We start from the raw sequence: 25990 nt of genomic DNA, 5'->3' as shown, positions 1-25990 counted from the left end.
ACAAGAGTCAGCTGAAATAGCATAATACACTAGTAGTACCCTTTCCTGCACAGCATTTACAACAGAACATTACACCCTGCACATATTGTAGCCCAAACTCACTCCTTCAAGAGTCCTGTTCAATTGAAGATGCATATGGCCTTGAATTTGCTAATTCTTTCTTCTTGTTAGCTGCTCCTTGGTGTTTAGATCAGGCCTCAACACAATTATGTAGCATTTGGGGGAAAAGATACAGACCAGTAACCCAAGACTGGAGGCTAAGATGGAGAAAATCTCCACAGCTACCATGTATTTCCCCTTGGTGCTCAGGTAGGTTGGAACAAAGGAAAACCAAACGCTGCAAAAAATCAACATGCTGAAGGTGATGAACTTGGCTTCATTGAAAGCATCCGGCAAGGTCCTGGCTATGAACGCCACAGTGAAGCTGATGATGGCTAGAAGTCCCAGGTAACCCAGGACAAGATAGAACATGATGGCAGAACCTTCATTGCATTCCACTATGATCTGTCCAGTTAAGGAATCCATGTCCAGATCTGGGAATGGAGGAGAGATTGCTAAGCACACCACACAAATGCCTGCTTGAATAAGAGAGCAGGAAAGGACAATGGAGTTGGCCAGTCTTTTCCCCACCCACTTCCTCATGCTGGACCCTGGTTTGGTTGCCATGAAAGCAACAACCACTGTTATGGTTTTGGCTAATACACAAGAAACAGCCACTGAAAAGATGATGCCAAAAGCAGGCTGACGGAGAAAACAGGTCACTTGATTAGGTCTTCCAAGAAAGAGTAAAGAACAGAGGAAGCAGAGCAGGAGAGAGAACAGGAGAATGTAGGTGAGGTCCCGGTTGTTGGCTTTGACTATGGGTGTATCTTGCAGCTTAATAAAAATCCCTAGCACTGAAACTGTGATCAGGGGAAAAGCAAAAGCAATAGATGCTAAACTGATCCCTAAAGGTTCTTCAAGAGACAAAAAAGTTACAGTTTTGGGAATACATTTATCTTGGTCTCTGCTTGGGTATTCCTTTTTGGGGCATTTGAAACAGTCATCCATATCTGAAAAATGAGAAGAATTGCCATCTCAGTGCCAAAATACATATGTGTATATATAAATTTTCTTTTTAAAATGCATATATATATATATGTGTGTGTGTGTGTGTGTGTGTGTATGTTTTTACTGTTTTTCTATATGTAACTGTTTTAGATATGTTTTACTATATCGTAAAGCATGTCAAGATACCATGTAGGATTGTTTGTTTGTTTGTTTGTTTGTTTACTAAATTTGTATACAGTACTGCCCTATAACCGCAAGTCTCAGGGTGGTTAAAACATAAAATCACATTATGGGATGCAATCCATAAATGAAATTACAGCAGCAGAAGCAACTGACAATACTGGGAATCTCTGGGGAGCAGAAGGGTCCCATTACTTACCTCTCTGTGTTGAAATCTTCCCTTCCGGACACAAAGCACAATCATGACAGCAAAATTTCTCTCCTTCTTTCCTTTTTTTCTGATAACCAGGATGACAAGAATCGCTACACACAGAAACAGGCTTCACCTGCCCATAAAGATGAAGATTGAAGAAAAGCTTAGTAGGATGCCTATCTGCTCATTTACCTGGTAAATGCCATGTTCTCTAATGATGAGCTGTCAGAGGAGCTGAATAAGAAACAGTTTTATTGATGATTTATTTTATTTATTTATTGTCATTGTCCGTATATACACAGTATACACAACAACGAAAATCAAACACCCAAAGACCGGATTTACCATACACATTTGCACATATCTCCAACACTCTCATCCTTATTAAAACATAATCTATTAAAACATAACATAATCCAGAGTATAACATAACCTATTAAAAGCATAGCATAACCTAAGAGCCTGTCTCATTCCCTACTACTCACTGCTTACTATTACTTACTACTGACCCTGAGATCATTATTAAGTGCAATCAAAGCTCTTGGATAGAAACTATTCAGAAGGCGTGTGGTTCGAGTTTTCATTATCCTGTATCTTCTGCCCGAAGGCAACAGTTCAAAAAGGTTGTGAGCAGGATGGGTGGGATCTCTCAGGATGTTGTGTGACTTCTTCAAACAGCGAGACGTGAAGATCTCGTCCAGGGTTGGTAGTTGGAGCCCAATAACATTCTGGGCAATTTTAATTATTCTCTGTAAAGCCTTTTTATCCGTTACAGAGCTGCTCCCATACCACGATAGTATACTATAGGTTAAGACACTCTCAATGGTACTGTGATAATAGGACAGGAGTAGGTGCTGAGATAGATTCAATCCCCTGAGCATTCTCAGGAAATACAACCTCCCCTGCACCTTCCTCACAGCCATATTAATATTTACAGTCCATGAGAGGTCCTCGGAGATGTAAATGCCCAGGTATTTAAAACTGCCAACCCTCTCCACCTCCTCGCCATTTATGTGCAATGGTAAAAATACACTTTTCTTTCTCCTAAAGTCAATTATAAGTTCTTTGGTTTTTTTGGTGTTAAGCATAAGATTATTTTCTTTACACCATTGAATTAACCCCTGTACTTCTTTCCTATAAGCAGACTCATCATTCTCACTAATGAGCCCCACCACTGTTGTATCATCCGCAAATTTGATGATTGTGTTGGAATTATACAGTGGGGTGTAATCACATGTGTACAGGGAATAAAGAAAAGGGCTTAACACACATCCCTGAGGAGCTCCTGTGCTTAATACTAGGGTAGAAGAATAGTAAGATCCCATTCTCACTGTCTGTGGCCTATCAGTCAGGAAATTCCTTACCCACAAACAGATCTTCTGATGTATACCCAGATTGGTCATTTTAAAAAATAACCTGTCTGGTAAAATTGTATTAAAAGCAGAACTATAATCCACGAACAACAGCCTTGCGTAGGTTCCCTGTTGTTCTAGATGACTCAGTACAGTATGAACAGCAATAGAGATAGCATCATCAGTAGATCTATTACTTCTGTATGCAAACTGGAACGGGTCTAGAGTGGATGGAAGACCAGCCTTAATATAATCCAGCACCAATCTCTGATGTACAACAGGTCTCCCCCACCTCTTTTGCTTCTTTCTCTTTCTGCCTCCAGCCCTGCCTCCTTCTTTACCTTCCCTCCTAAACTAGATATGAGAGACACCTTTAAATATGTAGTCACATTTACCCTAACAATAAGCACATGATGAACTGGCATGGAAGAATTTGGAACATTGTGCATGTTGCATGTGAATGCTACAATCTACAAAAAAAAAAATCCTCAACACATCAGAGCTTTTTTTTGCAGTTTACTGTTTGGTTGAAGACAGAAACTAAAGCAGCACTCAACCCAATGTCCTCTCTCACTCCTGTTCTTCAATCCTGTTCAGGCCGGATTTAGGTTTGATGAGGCCCTAAACTTGGGGGGAAAGTGATGACAAACCTAGACAGCATCTTAAAAAAGCTTTTTGGAGAACAGACAGGGCAATCACCCAGTGCTGAGGTCATCATTGATCAGTCAAATTTCCCAGAGCAGCAAGCAGTGACCTCTGCAGAGATAAAATCTCATCCTCTGTCGTCCCCTTCTTCTTGTGCCCTCCATCTTTCCCAACACCAGGGTCTTTTCCAGGGAGTCTTCTCTTCTCATGAGGTGGCCAAAGTACTGGAGCCTCAACTTCAGGATCTGTCCTTCTAGTGAACACTCAGGGCTGATTTCTTTAAGGATGGATAGGTTTGATCTTTTTGCAGTCCATGGGACTCTCAAGAGTCTCCTCCAGCACCGTAATTCAAAAGCATCAATTCTTCGGCGATCAGTCTTCTTTATGGTCCAGCTCTCACTTCCATACATTACTACTGGGGAAACCATAGCTTTAACTATACGGACCTCTGATAGAGAGTTCAAAACTAAATAAAGCTCCAGGTGAAGACATGTTGCCGCCAGAGCTATTTAAGACACATATGGACTGGTGGCAACCTATCTTAGCCAAGCTCTACACCTACATAAATAATACAGCTCAAATGCCAGCTGGTTGGAAATTGAACATCATTGTGCCAATCTACAAAAAAAGAGATAAAACCCTCCCCCAAAACTACCACCCCATTAGCCTGCTGGATATCCCCTCCAAACTCTATGCTCGTCATCTGCTCACCAAATTAACAGTCTGGCTAAGTGAAAATAACATTTTATATGAGGAACAAGCAGGGTTCAGAGCTGGATATAGTACCACTGACCAGTGTTTTACACTGTCTCATATTATCAACAAATATACCAATCAAAACAAATGTAATCAGTTTGCTGCCTTCATTGACCTATCTGCTGCCTTTGACTCAATCAACAGTAATAGACTGTGGGAGAAACTCTCAAATGCCAATATAGAATTACGACTATTATTATTAATTTGTGAATTGTATCGCGGCACCGAAACACGAGTCAGGGTGGGTTTAAAGGGAGGTCTGTAGGAAGCATTCAAGACATCAAAAGGCGTGAAACAAGTCTGCATATTGGCTCCCACACTTTTCAACTTTTATATAAATGTTATGATGTCACACCTTGCACTGGCGCAATCCCCTGCCCCATCAATCAGTAATAGGAAAATATCTTGTCTGCTGTATGCCAATGATGTGGCGCTCCTGTCACTCTCCTGATTAGGTCTTAACAATCTGCTTACAGCCTTTAGCATGTATTGCAAGCGGGAAGACCTCGTCGTGAATTACTCCAAGACCAAAATTATGGTCTTTGGGAAGCGTAGTCCCAGATTCAAATGGAAAATGGATCAGCAGAATCTGGAGCAAACATGCTCCTTCAGATATCTGAGAGTTCTCTTCACTGAGACGCTATCATGGAAGGGGCACATTGATGCTACGAAATTCGAAGTGCAGAAAACTTGTGGGGCATTAATGAAATTCTACTTTACAGTGGGTGGCCAGTTACTAGAACCTGTGTTGAAAATCTTTGCCAGCAAAGTGGTTTCCCAGATGCTCTATGGAGTAGCGATATGGGGCATGGACCCAAATGCTAACAAATTCAAAATCTGAGGAGCCTCCAACAGGAATATCCTGATGATCAATATCTTCTCTGCTGAAACCTAAAACAGGCATGGGGGATCCAACTCCCATCAGCCCCAGGTACCACAGCCCAGTGGTCAGGGGAGCTGCAGTCCAGCAACACTGGTCTGGTAGTGGGGAGGCTGTCTCAGTTGAATATCAGGTACCCTGCACTGCCTTTATGGCTAACACCCACCCATTAAAATACCCTAGAATCCAGACCTGATTGAAGCTCCTAGGCCATGTTATTATCTCCTCGTTAATGAGTAATTCTTTCCCCTCAAGAACAGTTCCAACTTTCACTCTCTGGAAGGACCTGTTAGGAAATGTGATCACATTCGTTATATCAAATCCTCCCTCCATTTCCCTGTTATTGTGGAAGGACAATGTTTCTCCAGCTGAGTTGTTGAACAAAGTAGCTTGCAGAAATGTGTGGAGCTGGTTGGACAAGAGGGAAAAGACAAACAAAGAATAAACACTTTGCAGACTTTTGGCTAAAATCAATGATAAATATTTGCTAAGTTGAAGTCTACATGCTGATATATACATGTTTATGTGCACAACCCAACACCTTCACTTGCCCCAGCTGCAACAAATCATGTCTCTCCCTTATCAGTCTCTACAGCCACAGCAGACGCTGCAACCTGTCAACAGTTTGGCTTCAACCCCAAAGGCACACTCCTCCATTATCTCCCAATACAGATGGTTGCCAGCAACAACCAACATGTATATTTGTATGTATTGCTTCATGCCACACCAAACTCTGAGCAGTGTGAGGATTCAGGTGGGATGGAGGGACAGTTGACACTCTGAAGCCTTTATGATGTATTGTTTATTCACACATATTGAAAATCTGAGCCTAAAATGGATGGGCTCACAGCATTAGCACCCCAGAAGGTCTTGCTACTTCCATTGTCACAGCCTTGGCTTCTAGCAAAAATCAAACATGGCTCTCACTCGCTGGTTTCTGCCTGCTTCTGGTCCAGCTCTGTCACACACTTCTCTGGCTTTTGTCTTACTCACTACCAGCCAGGTGAGGGGGGCACCCATTTGCTGTGTGGCACAGAGAAGCTTCCCTTGTCAGACTAATAATCATCTTGTTTTGGGTCTTCCCATATTGCATGTCTGCTTTGACACTCTAAGAATAGGATGCTTAGACTACTTTCTTAGATGATACATTCTTGGAATTTGCTGATGAGACAACAGTTATTGGGCTTATCCAGGAGGACGATGAATCTGTGTATAGGTGAGAAGTAGACCATATTGTTTCGTGGTGCACCGAAAATAATTTGGTACTAAATGCCCAAAAGACAGTAGAAATAGTAATTGATTTCAGAAGGCACTCTTCCATTCTGCCAGCACTTTCCATTCTTGGTAACATGGTTGCAATAGTAGAGTCCTTTAAGTTCCTGGGCTCTATAATTTCTTATAACTTAAATTGGTCAAGCAACATCAATAGTATTATTAAAAAGGTCCACCAGAGGCTGTATTTCCTGCGTCAACTAAGGAAATTTAAATTGCCCCAGGAAGTGTTGATCCAATTCTACAGAGGCATCATTGAAACTGTTCTTTGTAGTTCTATAACAGCTTGGTACGGTACAGCCTCCAAGAGAGACAAGAAAAGGCTCCAACAAGCTGTAAGAATTGCAGAAAGGGTAATTGATGTTAGCTTGCCTACAATAGAGACAATTTATGCTACCCGAGTTAGGAAGAGAGCAGAGAGAATTGTAGCAGATCCTTTACATCACGGTCATCATCTGCTTGATTTACTTCCATCTGGATGTCGCTACAGGACTTCATATACAAAATCAGCCAGGCACAAGAATATTTTTTCCCTTGTGCCATTAAATTGTTAAATTCGTAGTTGTATAGCTGAAGGGGAGGTAAATTATGGGTGGGGTTTCTTTGCTTCTTTGTATTGTAAGAGGAACAGTGTCTGTATTGCAATGTAGCCAAAACAAATTCCAAGTATGTTGGAAAATGTACTTGGCCAATAATAAATTATTCCTGTTCCTATTCTGAACTGTAGATTCTCCATTGAGTGATGCATTAGATGAGCTCCAATGTCTCTCCCAACTCCATGATATTATGGCATGTGAGTAAGATGTACAACACCATCATATCAATGCAGAGTGACGTTGTCACCTCTCTAGCCTTGTACAAATCTCTTCACATAAATAAGATTATTTCATTACCTTCCATGGCTGGAGAACTTGATGTTCAAGGCTCTTGCCTCCGGCCATTGCTATGTCCTTGGATGTAGCTGAGTACATGTCCTCCAGAGCATGTGCTATGACATAGACAGCATTATAGATACTGTAGCTGTGACCACTCATGCTCATTTCAAAAGCAAACCTAGGAAGGAGCTCCAGCTTTTCCTTCCCAGTACATTTCCCATCAGCCTCCAGTGGTTCTTCAGGATCTGGAAATAAACAGTCAAATGCTTGCTCCCAGAATACTTTGAAAAAACCATCTCCTTGTGCCCAGCCAGGTTTTATGGTATGAAGGAATTGCTGGGATCCTTGAATCTCATTTGAGTGAATCTTGAAAGAAAGGGCACCTTCAAATAGCTGAAAATCTGTGCCCCTCTCAAAACCTGTCAATGTAAAATCAAACTGGGCAGTCACAATCCACACCTTTCCAAACGATCTATCTTCCTTATATCCAGGAAATCCTAGGAATACATATGTATTCAGCCACAGAATAGTCATGGATCCACCATAAATGACAAATGTATTGGCTTTGCTCTCTGTGAAAGCTAGATAAATATCTGAGGCTATATCATTGACCTCATAAATAGTATTCATATTGTTTTGGTTGGGGATTTTTTGAGTGAAGGCTGAACACATCCCATTCTGAGAAAGCAACCATTCCAGGGCCTGCATAAAATGTTCTCCATTATCATCATCCACAGCAAACAGCCCAACCCACATCCATCCAAAATGTTTCAGCAAGCTAATAATCCCCATGTACTGATGAGCTTCATTTGGGACCATGCTGTAAAAGGAAGCTATCCTCGTTTTTTCTCTCTCCTCTGGGATAACTGAGCCATAAGTGAGCTAAAAGAGAAGGTACACATATTTTTTAAATATATTTTTATTAATTTTTGCATATATTTTCCATATACCACATAACATCTCTTCTTATCTTATACATATTTTGGCTATAAGCCTAGGACTTCCATCAACTCCGTCTAATGATTTTCAATCTTCATCACTTACTCCTGCATTTCATTTTTTTCTCTATTACTTTAAATAGTCCATAACTAATAATCCTTTTCATAAATTTTCCCTGCAATATTTCATATACTGGTAGTCCTCCTTACAAAACTTCTTGCAATCCTACTAGCGTTGTCAGTTGTTTACAGTTGATTTTCAAATAGTCCACATATTTTCTCCAATCTTCTAAGAACTTCTGATCCCACCAGTTTCGAATTCTCCCCCTCATCTTGTCCAATTCTGCATAGTCCATTAATTTCATCTGCCACTGCTCTTTCATCGGGAGAAGGTACACATATTTTAGTTGTGGTATCTCAGTGCACATGCCTAGGAATATAAGGAACATTTGCAGATCGAGCACACAGGTGTTTCAAGAATTACACCTAGGGACTCTCCTGGCTTAGTTTGCAAAAAAATGACAAAGTATGATACAATTTCAGGAGAATTGTCACATGTCTCATAAAAGCATAATGCATGATCCTGTGCTTCCTCTTTCAGCTGAATTATTTGATGCTATTCTGGTTCTGGTTCTTTTAAAAAAAAGAAAACAATATAACAGGTAACAGGTAAGATTAATCTTCTCTCTCCCATCCCCCAACCATCCACGCATAAAGCCTACCTGCGGAATCTTGTAGAGACTCAGTATGTCTGCCATACGGAAAGAGACATCAGAGCCAAGTCCTCCAATGATGGCTATGATCTTTTTCCGGCTGTCACATTTGTAGTTGGGGACAAACGTCTGTGATTTGAAGAGCAGGCCAAGAGTGGCATGATATGTCAGCCTCGCATCATAGTAGCTGTCAAAGATGTGGAACCCAAGTGTGACATTGGGCAAGATCATTGGATTCTTATTGATCTCGTTGATGGCAAACACCAAGGACAAGATATGCTGGTAGAACTTTGTCACAACACTGTAAAGAAAGTTAAGTACTCTTTGGAAGGGAGTTCCCCAGTGCAACGAACCGATACAGAGCAATAATCCTCTACCCTGGCTTACTTTGCCTAAAATGTAACAATAATTATGATACCAATATTTTCTTTCCCATTTATCATTAGTATTAGTGTTAGTTTTATAGCAGCAGCAGGATGAGTATCTTTCCACTATTCCGATGCAGCACGCACCATGATGTCAAAACCTTACAATACAGAATTATATCTATCTATCTATATCTATCTATCTATCTATCTATCTATCTATCTATCTATCTATCTATCTATCATCTATCTATCTAATCTATCTAATCTATCTCATCTATCTCTATCTCTATCTCTATCTATCTATTGTGTGCAGTTTTCTATTTTTTACACACATACACACACACTTTATTGGTTTTAAAAACTATGTAACATAAGTAATCAACAGAAAATAAAAATAAAAACAAAAACAAAAATAAACAAACATTCATTTCATAGTTGGTGCTTGCTGTATGTAACAGTTTGTAGTTGGTTTCAACATGACCTCTGGTCCCCCCATTGTGCTTCCTAGATTACACTCTTTATCTGCACACTAAACTTTGTCTCCTCTTGGTTGTTTCAATTACATTAAAAGTCAATCCAGACCTGTCAATGGATTTATATTTTTGCAATGTTCTTTTAAATAAACTCTGTATACATCCCACTCTCTGTTGATTTTTTTGTCGGTAACGTCACAGAACCTTGCTGATAATCTGGCTATTTCTGCATATTCTCGCAATTTGTTTTGCCAGTCGAATCAACCCTGGAAATCAATGGGGTGACAGATGTTGCAGCCAGATCGCCCTCACATCCATGGTAGAGGACAAGCATCCTGAGGTCACATTAAGAGTAGCCAAATTCTGTGTGATTGACATAAAACTTAGGGAACAAACAGTGCTATCATAATTATTAAGGCCTTAAATGATAATTTTATGTCATATTTTAGTGACTAAGTTTTAATTTATATATTTTTTTAATTGTTGCTATATCTGTATTGTCCCTGTTATACCTAATTGCAAATTCAAATGTATCCCTATCTTGTTTTATGATTTCCTTGATACTGTATGTGGGCTGGAACTGGTCTGTGACCGTAATAATAAATTCAAGTTTTGCCAGTCTAATTTGGATGGCATAGCTTCTCCTTTACAACCTTTTTGCAAATAAAATTCTGGCTGCTACTGTAGCATACATGAAAATTCTCCTGAATTTCTTTGAGATTTCATTAATCATTATTCCTAGCAGGAAGGCTTTGGGCTTCTTGGGGAAAGAGTATTTAAACATTTTTTTAAAAAAGTTCATTATAGATCACCTCCCAAAATTCTCTGATCTTTTTACAGTTCCACCACATGTGGAGCAATGTGCCTTCTGCCTCCCTGCATTTCCAACAGGTGTTTGGCCTAGATCTGAATATATTGGCTAGTTTGACAGGTTTTAAATACCACCTGTAGATCATTTTCATGCAGTTCTCTTTTAAATCATAGCATGCCATGAATTTAATATCTTCTCCCATGATTCCATTTGGATGTTGTAGCCAAAGTCCCTGGCTCACTGCACCATTACAGATTTGACTTCTTCCTCCTTGACCTCCCAGTCAAGGAGTAGCCTATACATTTTAGAGAGTGGTTTATATTTAATTCTTTTTCAAGTCTCGAAGGTTCTGTGGAAAAACTGATTTTTAAATTATTATTATTATTGGAAGGTCTCATTCAATTGGAAATACTGTACCACATCCAGTCTGTCAGGTAATTTCAGATTTCTTTTTAAAAAATTAATTTTAGCCTATCATCTTTTTCTTTGTAGGTTGGCCAATTACATCTCTTATTCCTCTTTTTAACCTCAGTTTTCTATTTTTCGCTAGCAACTTGCAATTTTGTTCCCCCCTATACTCCATCTATTCTTTTAGCACCCCTGCCCAAGCTCACAAAAAGCAAATCCTTACTTTGGTACATCAAATATATCCCGAGAAGGAGGCTCCTTGAAGAATAGTTCACGGAAATTGTATGAGATCTGAGAAGTCATCTCACTAATGAGGAGGTCAGATGGCTTATACCACTCATGTGGAACGGGGCAAGGTTCCTTCATCAAGCACTGATTAGTATATACTTTGCATGCTACAAGCAGCAACAACAACAACACCTTCAGATTCACCAACATTGCAGCAAAATTGCTCTCTGCATTGCCTTGCTCTAGCATCCAGCCTGTCATGAAGAGGCTACATAGGATGATGCCTCGCTGTCAAAAAAGAGAAACACATCGCCTTATATTTAGCATCATCAAGGGAAGCCCTTCATACTTTGGAAGGCCAGCACAGACTGCCCAAGCAGACTCTGGAGTCTAGCCCATTAAATGGGAAGGATCTTATATCATAGATCTAACTGACAGAACACTACCTGTGTGCCTCTTGCCATTCATCTCTATTTTGTTTGCCTTCTACATCTCCTTTCAGATACCTTCATTTTTAGTGCCATTGGGAACAGCTTCAGGCAGGTGTGCCAATTAGAGTAAACTACATAACAGCAGGAGGAAATAATTACTTGTACAGAGTCTGGGCCAGGGGGTCACTTTGGGTAGTCAACATGTTTTTTCCCCTCCTTGGATATGAGCCCAAGTCCATATATGTACACTCTTTAGTGAGACAACAAGAGGGAAGTGGGTTATTAGATTTCTATAGCCATCCTACAATAGGAATTACAACCAAATATTTGAAAACAAAAATCTGTATTTATTTGTTTATTTGTTTGTTTGTTTGTTTGTTTATTTAAAAACCCACAATAACTCTGTGAAAAAAGGGGGGAAAGCCTCCCAAAACATATCCTTATATTGTAGCTTTGTGAAGGGAATCCGTGCCTCCAAATTCTCTTAGCACCTTTTAACAAACTACAGTTCCCGGGATTATTTAGCGGGAAGCCATGGCGGTTAAAGTGGTATAAGAGTACTTTAAATGTATGGTGTGGATATGACCATAGACCCTCATGTGTGCATGGCCCACCATATGTTGCAGGACTTCAACTCCAGTCAGCCCCAGCCAAGGCCAGGGATTATGGAATTGGTGTCCCACAATTCAAGGGTCACAGATTCTCCATTGTGATGTAACTGATTCTCCCCTCACCACCTCTCTAATACACATATACACACGGTGCATCTTCTTCCTCTGCCCCCTCCCTTTATCTCTTCCAGAGTAGGCTTCCCATTGAGCTGCTGGTTCTTTCAGGGGATGGTGGGGGATTCATCTCATCTGTAATAAATTTCATACTCAATAATTCTAAGCTCTGGTTTCTGTCTCATTAATATATCTCCGTTTTAGATGAAGCCCGGTGTTATGTTTACTGCTTGTTCTCCAGCCAGGTCTGCCATTTCATGCTAAGTTTGTGTGTGTTATTAGGCACTTCTACATGAGGGCACACAGTGACACCATGATGTCGGGCATGTGCTTTCTTGAAGAATCATAGGAGTGCATTGAAAAGAAAAGACTGTATAGATCAGTGGTAGAAGCACATACAGATGGCACACAAAAACAAATGAAATGCAAATACCCACAGGTGGGAGGAAGAAAAGGTGAAGTGCAAATACAGTGGTACCTCAGGTTACATACGCTTCAGGTTACAGACTCCGCTAACCCAGAAATAATGCTTCAGGTTAAGAACTTTGCTTCAGAATAAGAACAGAAATTGTGCTCTGGCGGCGCAGCGGGAGGCCCCATTAGCTAAAGGGGTGCTTCAGGTTAAGAACAGTTTCAGGTTAAGAACGGACCTCCGGAACAGATTAAATACGTAACCAGAGGTACCACTGTATTCACATTTGGGTGGGGAAACCACATCACAGTTCAGTGGCAGAGCAAAAGGACTGTTTGGTGTAGAGCCAGTTTGGTGTAGTGGTTAAGAACGGCAGACTCGTAATCTGGGGAACCGGGTTCATGTCTACACTCCTCCACATGCAGCTGCTGGGTGACCTTGGGCTAGTCACACTTCTCTGAAGTCTCTCAGCCCCACTCACCTCACAGAGTGTTTGTTGTGGGGGAGGAAGGGAAAGGAGAATGTGAGCCGCTTTGAGACTCCTTCGGGTAGTGAAAAGCGGGATATCAAATCCAAACTCTTCTTCTGTTCAAGATTCATTCTTCCATGGCTGGGAATTTCTCCTATCTCAATTCCTGGAGATTTACTCTTGGTCATTGTAGAATATACTAATGCTCTGACTTACTAAGGCAGGTTCAATGTTCCTCTCATTGTGAGATAATTCCTGATTATTCCTCTGTTGACAGAAGCTTTAGCTGCTTCCAGTGGCCAACAAGAAGCATTCGTGTTGCAAGTAACATAGTATGCATGATTATCTGACCATGATGATCCTGTTTTATAATCTTGCTCATATGAAATTGTAGATCTAAATGCCATAAGCCCCCCCCCCCCTGATTTTGAACCTACTCTGAGTATGACCAATAGAACATATATTCCATTGACTAGGGCTGCAAACCTATATCCAATTGCCTGGGAGTAAACTCCACTGAAGTGAATGAGGATTACAGAAGACATGTATGGTATTACTCTCACAATTATACATTGTGTTCAAGAGTGAAACTAAAAGGAGAAAAAAAAAATCACTGTACAAAAACCAGCCATTATTAAATTGATTTAAGATGTATTTTATTTATTGCCCGTTTCAGGTATTTTAATAAATTTTATTATGTTATAATTAAAATGGTTGCAAGGGGAGAGTATCAATTGTAAAAATGAATGTACTGCCGAAAATGCTTTATCTATTCCAAACTATCCCAATTATTATTAAGGAAAATTGCTTTGACGAATGGAGGAGGGACATCACAAAATTTGTTTGGCAGGGGAAGAAACCCCGGGTAAAATACAAGCTGTTAACAGAACGGAAAGAAAAAGGAGGTATGGCGCTCCCGAATCTACAATTATACTATGAAGCAGAATGTCTAATATGGGTCGGTGAATGGATTAGATTGGAAAGGAACAGAATATTGGATTTGGAAGGATTCAATTGCAGCTTTGGCTGGCATGCGTATCTTAACTATGATAAAGCCAAGATAAATAAGGAATTTACTAATCATATTCTGAGAGGAGCATTGTATAAGGTATGGAAAAAATATGAAAGATATGCGGAAATGCAAACACCATGGTGGATATCACCGATAGAAGCCATTGCTAGGAAAAGATTAAATATAAATAAAATCTGGCCGACATATAGACAGTTAATAGAAAATCAGGAAGGTAAATACAAATTAAAATCATATGAGGAATTAAGAGAGCATGGAATTGATAGATGGCAGTATATACAATTGAATAGTATGTTTACTGTAGACATAAAGAAAGGTTTTTCAAAGGAAACTTCCAAATTTGAAAGGGTGGTGATCCAAAACAACAAAAAAGTACTTTCGGGCGCATATAATTTGTTATTGGAGTGGGATTTAATGGGAGAAGAGGTTAAAGAGGCAATGCTAAGATGGTCCAAAGATCTTGGATATGCAATAAATTTGGAGCAATGGGAGAAATTGTGGGGAAAGGATATTAGATTTACGGCTTCATACAATATTAAAGAAAAATTTTTTAAGATGCATTACAGATGGTACTTGACCCCCGTGAAACTTGCAAGCATTTACAAATTGAAGTCTAACCTGTGCTGGAGATGTGGGAAAGAGGAGGGGACGCTACTACATATGTGGTGGCTATGCGAGAATATAAAAACCTTTTGGGTGATGGTACATACTGAAATGACAAAAATGATGCAAAAAACAATGGTAAAGAAACCAGAGGTGTATCTGCTAGGTTTATTAGACGACCAAATACCAAGAGGAAAGGAAAGTGTTTTCCTGTATGCCAGCACTGCCGCCAGAATGGTGATAGCAGCAAAATGGAAGACAGAACAGGTACCAACAAAGAATGAGTGGTTAAGTAAGTTAAGTGAGTATTTGTTAATGGCAAAATTGACAGCAGCAATAAGAAACCAAACACACCAAAAGTTGAAAGAACAATGGAAATGCTATGAAGTGTATATGGAGAAACATTGCTCAAAGAAAGAAGTGCTAATATGCTTGGAATAAATAGGTATGAAGGAATTTTAGGATTAGTAAATTAATTTAAAGAATTAATAAGAGGAGTATAGCACAAGTTAGTAATTATGAATGTACAAATAAGGCATAAATAAGTAATTATGAATGTACAAATAAGATGTAAATAGCTTTAAGGAAGTCGAAAGAGTGCTGGAGGGAAGTCAGAGGGATGTGGGGGGGTGGGGGGAGATGGGATTAAAGGGAAAGGATGAGAACAATGATATTGTATGTTACTATGGAAATGTATGAGATGTAATGTGTGTTTTTCTTTTTTAATTAATAAAGTCTAAATTTGGAGAAAAAAAAATGGTTGCAAGTCACCCTGACCAGTACATGGACACAAGAGGGATGATATTCACAAATTGTATCCTAAACTTCCACATTTTGTGAATTTATGATATATATGTTACATCGGCTTAGAACAGGAGTCCACATTAAAAAAAACAAAAACATTTCTTTTACCATATATAGGAACAGGTGCTTACTGCTAGATTAAGCTCACAGTTTGGAATCCATAGGGCAGGCAAACATATAACAGAGCAAATTGTACTGTACTCTTTTCTTTTTATTAGCGGCTCCCTCTTTTCACAATGACTTGGCATGTGGAGATCTCTGCAACCACCATAACAAACAAAACATTTGCTAAGCAATAAACAGTCAACATCTGTCAGGAGTAGCCCAGCTGCTCACGAGGAGAGGGAGAGAGGAAGCCCTGCTCTTCAAGGGAAGAAAGCTCACGAAGCTATAGGGAACCTGAGCCCCTTTTGCAAACGGACTCCTCCTCCTCCTCCTCCTCATCCAGCTTATCACAGGAATTGTCTCCAAATGAGGGATCGTAGCAAGGGCTCCGTGACACTGCTGAAAGACCCAGCACCACCAGCCAGACAAGATCGGACAGAAGCTCACAGCTTCCGACACAGGGTCCGCGCAGGGGAGCTAGAGGACCCAGGAGACATCGTTTCAGGGTGCCGAAAATCTGGTGTTGGGTGGGAAGAAGAAGGAATGTACTTCTGGATTCTGATAGTGATTGAACGGTCAGGTTTTTGACTATCTCCACTTATAAATAGCAATGCTTAATAAATAGCTTCAGTTTTCAAAAGAGGCTCTGTTGTTACTCATGAGCAGCACTGGGGAAGATCCTGACAACATCCAAAGATTTTACTCTCCAACATATATTGGTTCTACTCATGTAGTGCATACTTGTAAGTTCGGGGCCTCCCCAATGCCTCATTCCTGACCCTCATAGTAAGCAACCTCAACCCATCTAACATAACTCAGGACAATCCAGTGAACCGCTTCTATGTGAAACATACATTGCTTGATGCTTACTTCTAGAATAAGCCCTAAGCACCCACTCCATAGTACGAAAACATATAACAGGCAAATACAGTGATCTAAAACTTTCTTTTTATTAGTTGTTCCTTGCTGTTCAGTTCAGGCCTCAGCATAATAATGTAGCATTTGGGGAAAAAGATACAGCCCAGTAAACCAGCACTAGAGGCTAAGATGGAGAAAATCTCCACAGCTACCATATATTTCCCCTTGGTGCTCAGGTAGGTTGGGACAAAGGACACCCAAACGCTGCAAAACAGCAGCATGCTGAAGGTGATGAACTTGGCTTCATTGAATGTGTCTGGCAACTTCCTAGCCAAGAAAGCCACAGTGAAGCTTATGATAGCCAGAAGGCCCAAGTAGCCCAGAACAAGATAAAACATGATGACAGACCCTTCCTTGCATTCCACTAAAATCTCTGTAGTCTGTGAGTGTTTGTCCATATCTGGGAATGGGGGAGAGGTTGCCAGCCACACCATACAAATGCCTGCTTGAATCATTGAGCAGGAAAACACAATGGAGTTGGCCAGTCTTTTTCCCACCCACTTCCTCATGCTGGACCCTGGTTTGGTGGCCATGAAAGCAACAACCACCGTGATGGTTTTCGCCAACACACACGATACAGCCACAGAGAAGACGATGCCAAAAGCAGATTGTCGTAGAAGGCAGGTCAACTTCCTGGGTTTCCCAAGAAAGAGTAAGGAACAGAGGAAGCAGAGTAGGAGAGAAATGAGGAGAGCATAGGTGAGGTCTCTGTTGTTGGCTATGACTATGGGCGTATCTTTGTGCCTTATAAAAGTTCTGAGCACCAAAGCCGTGATGAGTGAAAAAGAAAGAGCAGCTGAAGTGAAACTGATTCCCAAAGAGTCTTCATAAGAAAGATAGGTTATCACTTTGGGGATGCATCTGTCTCTGTTCTTGTTTGGATATTGATCTTCTGGGCATCTGAAGCATTCTTTCAGGTCTGAAAAAGCAAGAGGTGCCATCACAGGGTCAAATTACATACAAAGCCAGATCTCAAAGATGTTCAGTGTGGACACTGAAGGTCATCATAACCGCTACTTCCAGTTTCCACACATGGAGTCAGTCATTTTAGTATTAACTGCATTCCTTCTTTCCCTCCACACTAATAATGAATACTTGAGAAACAATGAAGTGGTTGGATTGGTCCTATATATTACACATAACAGTTAGCAGATCTACAACCTGATTAGCCAAATTCAGAAATACTGGCAGGTAGAAGGAATGGCACCCACTGGTCTGTCAGGGCAGCTTGAGTGCTGCAATCTGTGACTCCCTAGCCATGCATTGGGAACAAATTTCTCCCAACTAGCAACGTGAGCCTGGGGTATGTAAACTTAACATGCATACTTGGCCCTGCTGTCCACCCAAGTGTGCATTGTCTCCAAATACCCATAAAACCCCTTGAACATATATTGACAAACCCCAACTATTTTTGAGCCACTCGGCCACATGTTCATGTATCCTGACTGGTACTAAATTTCATGCATATTAATCCTGTATGTATCAATATTTGATGCTCTCCATTACATACTTGTTTGGTTTGAAAACTTCCCTTCTGGGCACAGATCACAACTAAAGCAGCAATATTTCTTCCCTTCCTCTTTTTTCTTCTGCTGACCAGGGGGGCAGGAATCACTACATACAGAAATGGGGAGCACCTATCCATAGGGGGGGGGGAGTTGAGAGAGCTCAGAATGAGAGATAATATGGTTGAGAAAAATGTTAATCACCTGAAAGTCAAATAAGGAAGTGAAAAGTTGGCACATTGATATTAAATGTATTTATTCAATATCTGTCCTGGGAAAACTGGTGGAAACTATTATTAAAGATAAAACAACTCAGCGTATAGAAGAACAAGCTTTGCTGAACTAGAACCAGCCTGGCTTTTGTAAAACCAAGTCCTGTCCCACTAACATACTAGGGTTCTTTGAGAGTCTCAGGGAATAGACAGACATCCCTCTGATAAAGAGATGCAGAATGTGGAAGATTACAACACATTAGCTAATAGCCCAGGTCCTCAGTGTTTCGACCAATGCAGCATACATCCTGATTCCTCCGTCTCACTCTTATTGCTCAGCATTCAGCCAGCTAAAGCCTTCAAGGTCCAAGAGCACCCCAGAAACCAGATGCAGCAGCAAAGGGAGCTGAGTTGGCTATGCTGCTGTCACTCGAACAATACTTGTGAATGCTCACTAGGAAAAGGTGCCCTATCACCTTCTCAAAGAAAAATAGGAGAAAAATGGGGTTCCATCCAAAAAAAATAATGCTTGGCCCCCAATGGTGACGGTCTACTCACACATTGCTTTCTGAGCATGCTTAATTTTTTTTTTAATGCCACGTTACAGGCAATGCAATCATACCTCGTGTTGCATCCGCTTCATGTTGTGTCTTTTCAGGTTGTGTCCCACGGCAACCCAGAAGTACATGAACGGGTTACTTCCGGGTTTCGACGCTCACGCCTGCGCAGAAGCACCAAATCGTGCCACGCGCCTGCGCAGATGCGGCAATTCGAGTTGTGGGCTTTTCATGTTATGAACGGGCCTCTGGAACGGATCCCGTCCGTAACACGAGGTACCACTGTAGTTCTTTTTTAAAGTGTTATAATAGCTTCATTCCCCCGCTCCCGTTGATTCAAGTCTTGTACTGCTTCCCCTAACAATGGGGTGTGGCATATCCTTCCCTGACAAACAAGCAAATGGATTATTATGGAATCAGGCCCAGTTATGATACAGACCCATTACAGACTGAAGGAAGCTTCACACTATCATCTACCCTGAATCACCTATCCGGATAACGGAGCAGTTTTCTCGAATACCCAAGAATCCATACCTGGTTGAAGTTTCTGTGCCACATGATGAGATCCTCATTAATGGTGAATTGTTCCCCTTCAAGAGCATGGGGAACCACTCTCCCAACTTCTATTTTTAGAAAGGAATTGTTTGGGAATATGAACATATTCATTAAGTCAAAGCTGGGTACAAATTCCCCATGATCATCAAAATACACATTTTCACCTGCTGAGTTGTTAAACAAAATGCCTTGAAGAAACAGGTGGAGCTGTTGGGGAGAGAAAATATAAAATAAGTATAACTTCCTGGAATTTTTCTTCCGAATCTTTATGAACGCCTTTGTTGCTATTATATATTCATCAACGTTCCTCCTTTTTTATTTATAGAAAGCTAATACTGAAATGTGGTGGTTTTTTTCAGATTTTAGTTATAGGAAAAATGTAAATTCATACAATTTATAATAAAGTAGATTCATATGTTCCTATGAGTGATTACCTGTCAAAATGTTACCTGCCATGGCTGAAGATTCCATAATTCAAGTCCTATGCTACCCAATGTTCCTTGGCGCTTGGTCCTTAAGGTCCACATTGCATGCAATGCGTGAGCTATGGCATGGACTGCAGTGTAGATACTGTAGCTGTGCCCAGTCATTGCCATTTCAAAAACAGACCTAGGGACGCTTTCCAGCTTCTCTTCCCCAGTACAGCGTTCATCATCATTATCATCCATTAATCCCAGAGAATTTGGAAGTGAACATTCAAAAACCTGCTCCCAAAAATCTCTGAGAAAACCATCTCCTTGTGGCGAGTAAGGATTTCTGTTTTGAAGAAACGTTTGGAACCCTTGAGGTTCATTTGAGTGGATTGCAAAGGAAATGGCGCCTTGGAAAAAACCAAAATCCCATCTCCTTAAAAGAGGTGTTACTGCAATATCTATCTGGGCTGTCAAAATCCACACCTTGGTAAAAGATGGGTCTAGCTTTAGCTCAGTAAATGACAAAGCTACTATTGTGTTCAGTAACATGTATGTCATAGTTTCACCGTAGAGCACAACTGCTCTGGCTTTTCGATCGTTGGCATATTTATGTAGCTCAAATCTTCCAATCTCCTCGGGAGTAAAGGTATGGCCTTGACTTAGGATCCTTTGTGTGAAAGCGGAGCAAATTTCATTGTTGGAAAACAATAGCTCAATGGCACGTAAGAAATGATCTCCACTGTCACTGTCCACAGCAATGAGTCCAACCCATGTCCACCTGAAATGCTGGAGTAACCGTACAATGCCCAGGTGCTGATGGGCTTCACTGAGGACCATGTTATAAAAGAAGGGAACTTGTGCTGTATCACTCAATTCTGCGGCAAAAGATCCATAAGCGAGCTGAAAGGAAATGTACATGTGCTTTAGGGATATAGTAGATGGGTACCTGAATGCATGTAAATCCATTTTTATGCATTTATGCATTTCTAGCTTTGGTTAACACTCACAGCGTTATAACAAATATTGTTGATGTTGATCCCTGACAACAACCATGGAGAATAACTCCTATATACCTACCTGTTTCTAAGTCATTCTTTCTGTTCCTCCACGTGCTTGAAACATGATTTTGCCTGGTTATTCATATATGTAGATATAAATATTTCAGTCCATAATTTCTCTCTCTTTTTTGGAATCACAAAATCAACCCCACAATGAGACAGATATCAGATATCAGGCTAAGAAAATGCACAGATCTTACCTGTGGAATTTTGTAGAGACTTAGGATGTCTGCCATGTGGTAGGAGACATCAGAGACGAGTCCCCCAATAAGGGCTATTAGGTTTTTCTGAGTGGCACATCTATAGTTGGGAACAAATCTGTGCAGATTGCAGACTACTTCCAAAGTGGCACGATAGGTCATTTTTGCATCATAGTAGCTGTCACAGATGTGGAAGCCAAGGGTCACATTGGGTAAGATCTTGGGATTCTCATTGATGACATTTATGGCGAATGCCAGAGCCAGGATGTGCTGGTAGAACTTTGTCACCATACTACAAATAGATTCACAGATCCTTTATAAATGCTACAGTGCATGTAATTTATTTATTTTTTGGAATGTTAAACCCAGCCAGATGGACGGGGTATTATTATTATTATTATTATTATTATTATTATTATTATTATTATTATTATTATAGCAATTTTAATTTTGACCTCATATTGTGCTTATTACTATATATATATACATGAATTTCCATTGTGTGTCTTAAAAAAGAAAATCCCAATGGTTATGAAAGTGAACTATAGTCAGAAATGGCAATGGTAATCAAGGACAAAGAATCTGAATAATGTATTTAAAAAAAGAGAATGTGTTAATGTGTATAGAACCACCTGGAAAGAGTTACCCTTTGGAAATGAGTCATATTTAGTGAAATGAAAGTGCTTTGTTGGATTTTCCTAGCTCAGAATCCATACATTTTGCAGAATAATAGGAAAATATAGGGGAGGGGGTATAACACAAGTGCATTGTGGCAGGAAATCTCCTAAAATTCAGCAATCAAAAAAGGCTGGGAAATCCTTTATTTTGCCATAATGCCCCCATGTCAGTGTATGCTGGAATCTCATGCACTTCACTGCAATTCTCCACTCCCCAGCCTGAGTGTCGTTTTCAGATACTTGTCCTTTCCCAACTTTTTTAAAAAATAATTGGTATTGCTCAGGAAAAAAAATACATTTCTCCATATGTAAAATCAGAACGATTTGAGACAACACTGAGTCCCGCATTTCAAGATCAGACATTCACACAATTACAGGTCTCCCTTACTATGCAATGGGAAAGTCTGGGCACAACATGTGCATGTTTACATGCCTATGGTCACCTCTAGTCAGTCTCTATTTTGAGATTAGGGATTAAATCATATACCTGAAATTTTGGTGTGCATTAATAAAAAATGTTTAAAATATTTATGGGGGGGATAACTGTTTTCTTTAAGGAGATAAACAAATGGTAAGGGGAAGTGAAATGGAAATGCATGAGCAATTGTGTGATACTGATCAATTGATGGAAAGGTGCGAAACCATCGTGAAAACTAATGAGGACAAAAGCTCAATAAATAACATATAATGTAAAGCTTCTGTGTAAGTCTTGTGAAGCTTTTCAGGGTGAAACCTCACTGAACAAATGTTCTGCAGGGGCCCTGGGATATACAAAGCAATGTGTTGGATGCATTTGACATGTTCTGTGCCTGTATTAAAGATTTCAAGCTCACATGACATGGAAAGGGGGGGTTACTTACATTGGAATATCAAAGGGCTGCTCTTCCGAAGGGTGTGTTTTAAAGGCAAGTTGGGAAAATGGAGATGTGGTCTGAGAGGCAATCCCACCAATGATGAGGTGCCCTGATTGGTACCAGCTGTATGGAACATGGAGGGGATCGTTTTCAGCACATTGCATGATTTATCTCGTGCTCTTTCTGAACAGTAGGAGAAACTGGAAAACTTCTTCTTCTTCTTCTTCTTCTTCTTCTTCTTCTTCTTCCTCTTCCTCTTCCTCTTCCTCTTCCTCTTCCTCTTCTTCTTCAATTATAATGAACGGCAGTAGTCAGAACTGCACCAGTCTTATCTTCAAGAACAACAAAGTTGGAAAACATATGCCTTGTGTGGCAGAAAACTTGAAATGTGCCCCCCCACCCCAACCCTGCCCTGGATCACACATGTGGAAGGATTTATAGCCACATCAGAGTTGCATATACATTGTTGTTGTGTGTTTTTCAACCATACACTGGAAACAGTTGGCCAAGACAATGGAATACAGTGATTGAGATAATTGCAGTGGAGATAATTAACATTTGACGAAATATTGGCCTCTGGCGGACACGACTTGTAAAAATCCCCCCCCCCCCCCGCTCTCTGATGGCAAAGTAACTGGGAGGAAGAGTCAACAGAATCAAGTGAGCAAACACCAGCTTCAAGTTTTGGCCCTTGGGTTGCATCAGAAAAAAGTGATGAAATATTCAGCCTAGATCTGGCAATGGCACAACCGGAACCAGTTGCCCATGATAGCAACACAGTAAGGGGCCTGTTGTAGTGGATGAAATATCTATGTAATCCAGCTTCCTGTTTGCAACAGTGGTCAACCACCGATTCCATGTACATGACAATAGCAATTTCCTGCTGCTTATTTCTGGAAGTGGTATTTGGAGGCATGGTGCTTCTGAACCTGGAGCTAACATATAGCCTTCACTATTAGTCATTGGTAGTTTTGTCTTTTATGAATTAGTTTTAAAATGCATAGGCTGGTTGGCCACAAACATATTTTGTGGCAGTGCCTTACATGGGCTGCCTATGTTTTATATCAGAGCTAGGAAACCACTAGTCTAATTTAGGTCCACCAGGTTTTGCAATGTGTCCCATGAGGCCATTTCCCCCAAACTGTGGCATCTTGCCCATCAGATGATGTCACTGCTGAGGTCCTATGATGGACGAGGAGACAGGGTTTAATCCTGCATTGACTGTCTGCCCAGTATATGGCAGGGCACTGTTACGGAAATTACAGGGGGGGGGTCACCTAAGTCTCCTCCCAAGTAAACTCATTGGGGTACGGAGTGCTGCCCTTAAGGGAACCCATCTCTCTGCCATGATCCAGTAGGCGAGAGACCACGTACACAGGGAAGTGCCTCAGCAGGTAATCTCTGGGTGCTTCAGGAAGCCACTGGGCTAATATCCCTCAACCAGAATCCCATTGTTCTCTCCCAGATAGGTGCTCAAGATATCCTTGCCAATACTTAACACCCATTCACCTTTGGTCAGGGATATCTCCCTGATATTGCTTTGTTTTCCCCATATGTTAATCTTGTTTATCCTATATGTTAATCATGTATAACCCTCCCCTTTTGTAGTGATGATGTTTTAGTGATGTAGTAATGCCGTTTCCAAACTGTATTCTGGGATATGGTAGGAGTTTTTAAAAGTTCTTGTAACGCTGCTCCCGGTGTGCAGTTTGACTAACCTATTGCGCAATAAACCCTGTTTTGTCCTTTGCTCCAGTGGCCAGACTCCTTTTATTTAACTCCGCAGAAACCAGTGGGCTTATCCCCAAGGGCCAGGTGCCTGGGCAGTTCCACACCTGGGATTTTCCGTTACAGCACAGGCACATACAACCAAGGCAGAGGGATTTATTCCCTGCTCAGCCTGGTTTGATAATCGCCTAGCCATTTTGCCACCCCTGCTGCTATCTTCCTGATTGCTCACAGAAGCTGAGTTTCTTCATGGTGCTCTTTTTGCTTACTCCATAACCCAGATTTGGAGAATCTTATGCTCCCAGGCCTCTTTATCTGGCCCTTGGAACTCATCCCAGGCTACATCCCATACTGATCCTACTTTGCATACAAATGTTGCCCTCCTTTGGAGGATGGGACGGTGCGTTTGGCTGCTAACCAGAAGGTTGGTGATTTGAGTCCACCCAGGGATGGCTGTGGGCAGGATTCCTACATTGCAGGGGGCTGGAATCTACAGTTATATGATTCTCCCTGTGTAGAACATCCCTGTGAATTCTAATACAGTCTCTTGGTTATCTCAATGGAGGATTGAAGGGGATATGCAAAGATGGGCAGATGCTAGTTTACTGTACAAAACTAATAATCACATTTGCTGTCACGGCTACTCTTGTCTCTGGACCTTGACATGTGGCTCTCAGGAGGTTGCCAAAAGGAGCATGTGATCCTTGGGTGAAATTGGTTCTCCTAAGCAATGGTTTGGCAACCTCTGACTTTCCAAATTTCCCTGGATTTGGATAATAGCAGTTACACTAGTAACCTCCTCTAGCACAAACAATGGTTGGAGATGGTGGAAGTTGTGTCCAACAGCCAACAGGAGGCTCCCCATCTCTGGAACATAAAGACAGAGGGTGGTGGAGTTTGGAGACAGGAAGAAGTGCTGTTAGAAAGAAAAGGCAGGAGGAATTTGGGTAGGATGAGAAGATCGGGTGATGGCAAGAGCAAATGAAATTCTGCAGTAGACACACATGGACTCTAGAGGGCACACCACTGGATGAGTTAAATGGCAGAATGATAGACAGACAAATAGGCATAGTACACCTGATGCCTTTTTAAATGTGTTATGGTACGGTTACCAGACGTCCCCGGTTCCCAGGGACAGTCCCCGGATTTGCAAATCAGTCCCCAGACAAATTCTGTCCCTGGAATGTCCCCAGATTTGCAAATCTGTCCCTGGGAAATGTAGCAGCAGCAGCCTCAGCAACCCGGAGCCAGCCTGGTAGCGCAGTTGCCTCTGGCTGGCTTCAGCAGCTGCTCGCTGCCAGAACACATTATATGGGGACTTCCGGAGAAGAAAAATGGTGGGCGCCACGGCAGCGAGCAGCTCCTGAAGCCAGCCAGAGCCAACTGCGGTACCAGGCTGGCTCCGGGCTGCTGACTGACACTGCCGCCACCACTGCCGAAGGGGAACCGGGGATGTCGGGCGGTACAGATCTCCTTCCCCCTTGCTTTTGACTGATTGGGGGAGGCTCAGGAGTCGCGGGAGGGTGCCCGTTGCCCAGTTTTTTAAAAACTCTGTGCATTTATGTTTCACAGGGTGCGAAAGAAGGGCTTTG

At 41.2% G+C, this 25990-nt stretch overlaps 2 protein-coding genes across 2 annotated transcripts; both read right to left on the bottom strand.

The window, feature by feature from the left end:
* Window positions 1–150: 150 nt before the first annotated feature.
* LOC117058972 (vomeronasal type-2 receptor 26-like) lies at window positions 151–11217 on the bottom strand. The gene is made up of 5 exons (XM_033170401.1): window positions 11138–11217; window positions 8864–9155; window positions 5249–5464; window positions 1430–1556; window positions 151–1052 (listed from the first exon to the last, which is right to left on the bottom strand). Exons 1-5 carry the CDS (start codon window positions 11215–11217, stop codon window positions 151–153), a joined length of 1617 nt encoding a protein of 538 aa, XP_033026292.1.
* Window positions 11218–16656: 5439 nt separating this feature from the next.
* LOC117058623 (vomeronasal type-2 receptor 26-like) lies at window positions 16657–21430 on the bottom strand. The gene is made up of 4 exons (XM_033169908.1): window positions 21140–21430; window positions 19448–19675; window positions 18150–18276; window positions 16657–17558 (listed from the first exon to the last, which is right to left on the bottom strand). Exons 1-4 carry the CDS (start codon window positions 21428–21430, stop codon window positions 16657–16659), a joined length of 1548 nt encoding a protein of 515 aa, XP_033025799.1.
* Window positions 21431–25990: the final 4560 nt, after the last annotated feature.

Source organism: Lacerta agilis, chromosome 14 (assembly GCF_009819535.1).
Source record: "Lacerta agilis isolate rLacAgi1 chromosome 14, rLacAgi1.pri, whole genome shotgun sequence".
NCBI lineage: Eukaryota > Metazoa > Chordata > Lepidosauria > Squamata > Lacertidae > Lacerta > Lacerta agilis.
This window is presented reverse-complemented; position numbering and strand designations above follow the sequence as displayed.

What these genes read in the sequence shown, in the direction of transcription:
- LOC117058623 (XM_033169908.1), bottom strand. Translation starts at nt 21,430, where the DNA reads ATGGTGACAAAGTTCTACCAGCACATCCTGGCTCTGGCATTCGCCATA. An exon ending in GGCACAGAAACTTCAACCAG is followed by an intron (nt 18,277 to 19,447) that starts GTATGGATTCTT and finishes CCCTATGGATAG; the next exon opens with GTGCTCCCCATTTCTGTATG. An exon ending in GAAGTTTTCAAACCAAACAA is followed by an intron (nt 17,559 to 18,149) that starts GTATGTAATGGA and finishes TTGCTTTTTCAG; the next exon opens with ACCTGAAAGAATGCTTCAGA.
- LOC117058972 (XM_033170401.1), bottom strand. Translation starts at nt 11,217, where the DNA reads ATGACTTCTCAGATCTCATACAATTTCCGTGAACTATTCTTCAAGGAG. An exon ending in GTCTCTACAAGATTCCGCAG is followed by an intron (nt 5,465 to 8,863) that starts GTAGGCTTTATG and finishes TTGTCCAACCAG; the next exon opens with CTCCACACATTTCTGCAAGC. An exon ending in GAAGATTTCAACACAGAGAG is followed by an intron (nt 1,053 to 1,429) that starts GTAAGTAATGGG and finishes CTCATTTTTCAG; the next exon opens with ATATGGATGACTGTTTCAAA.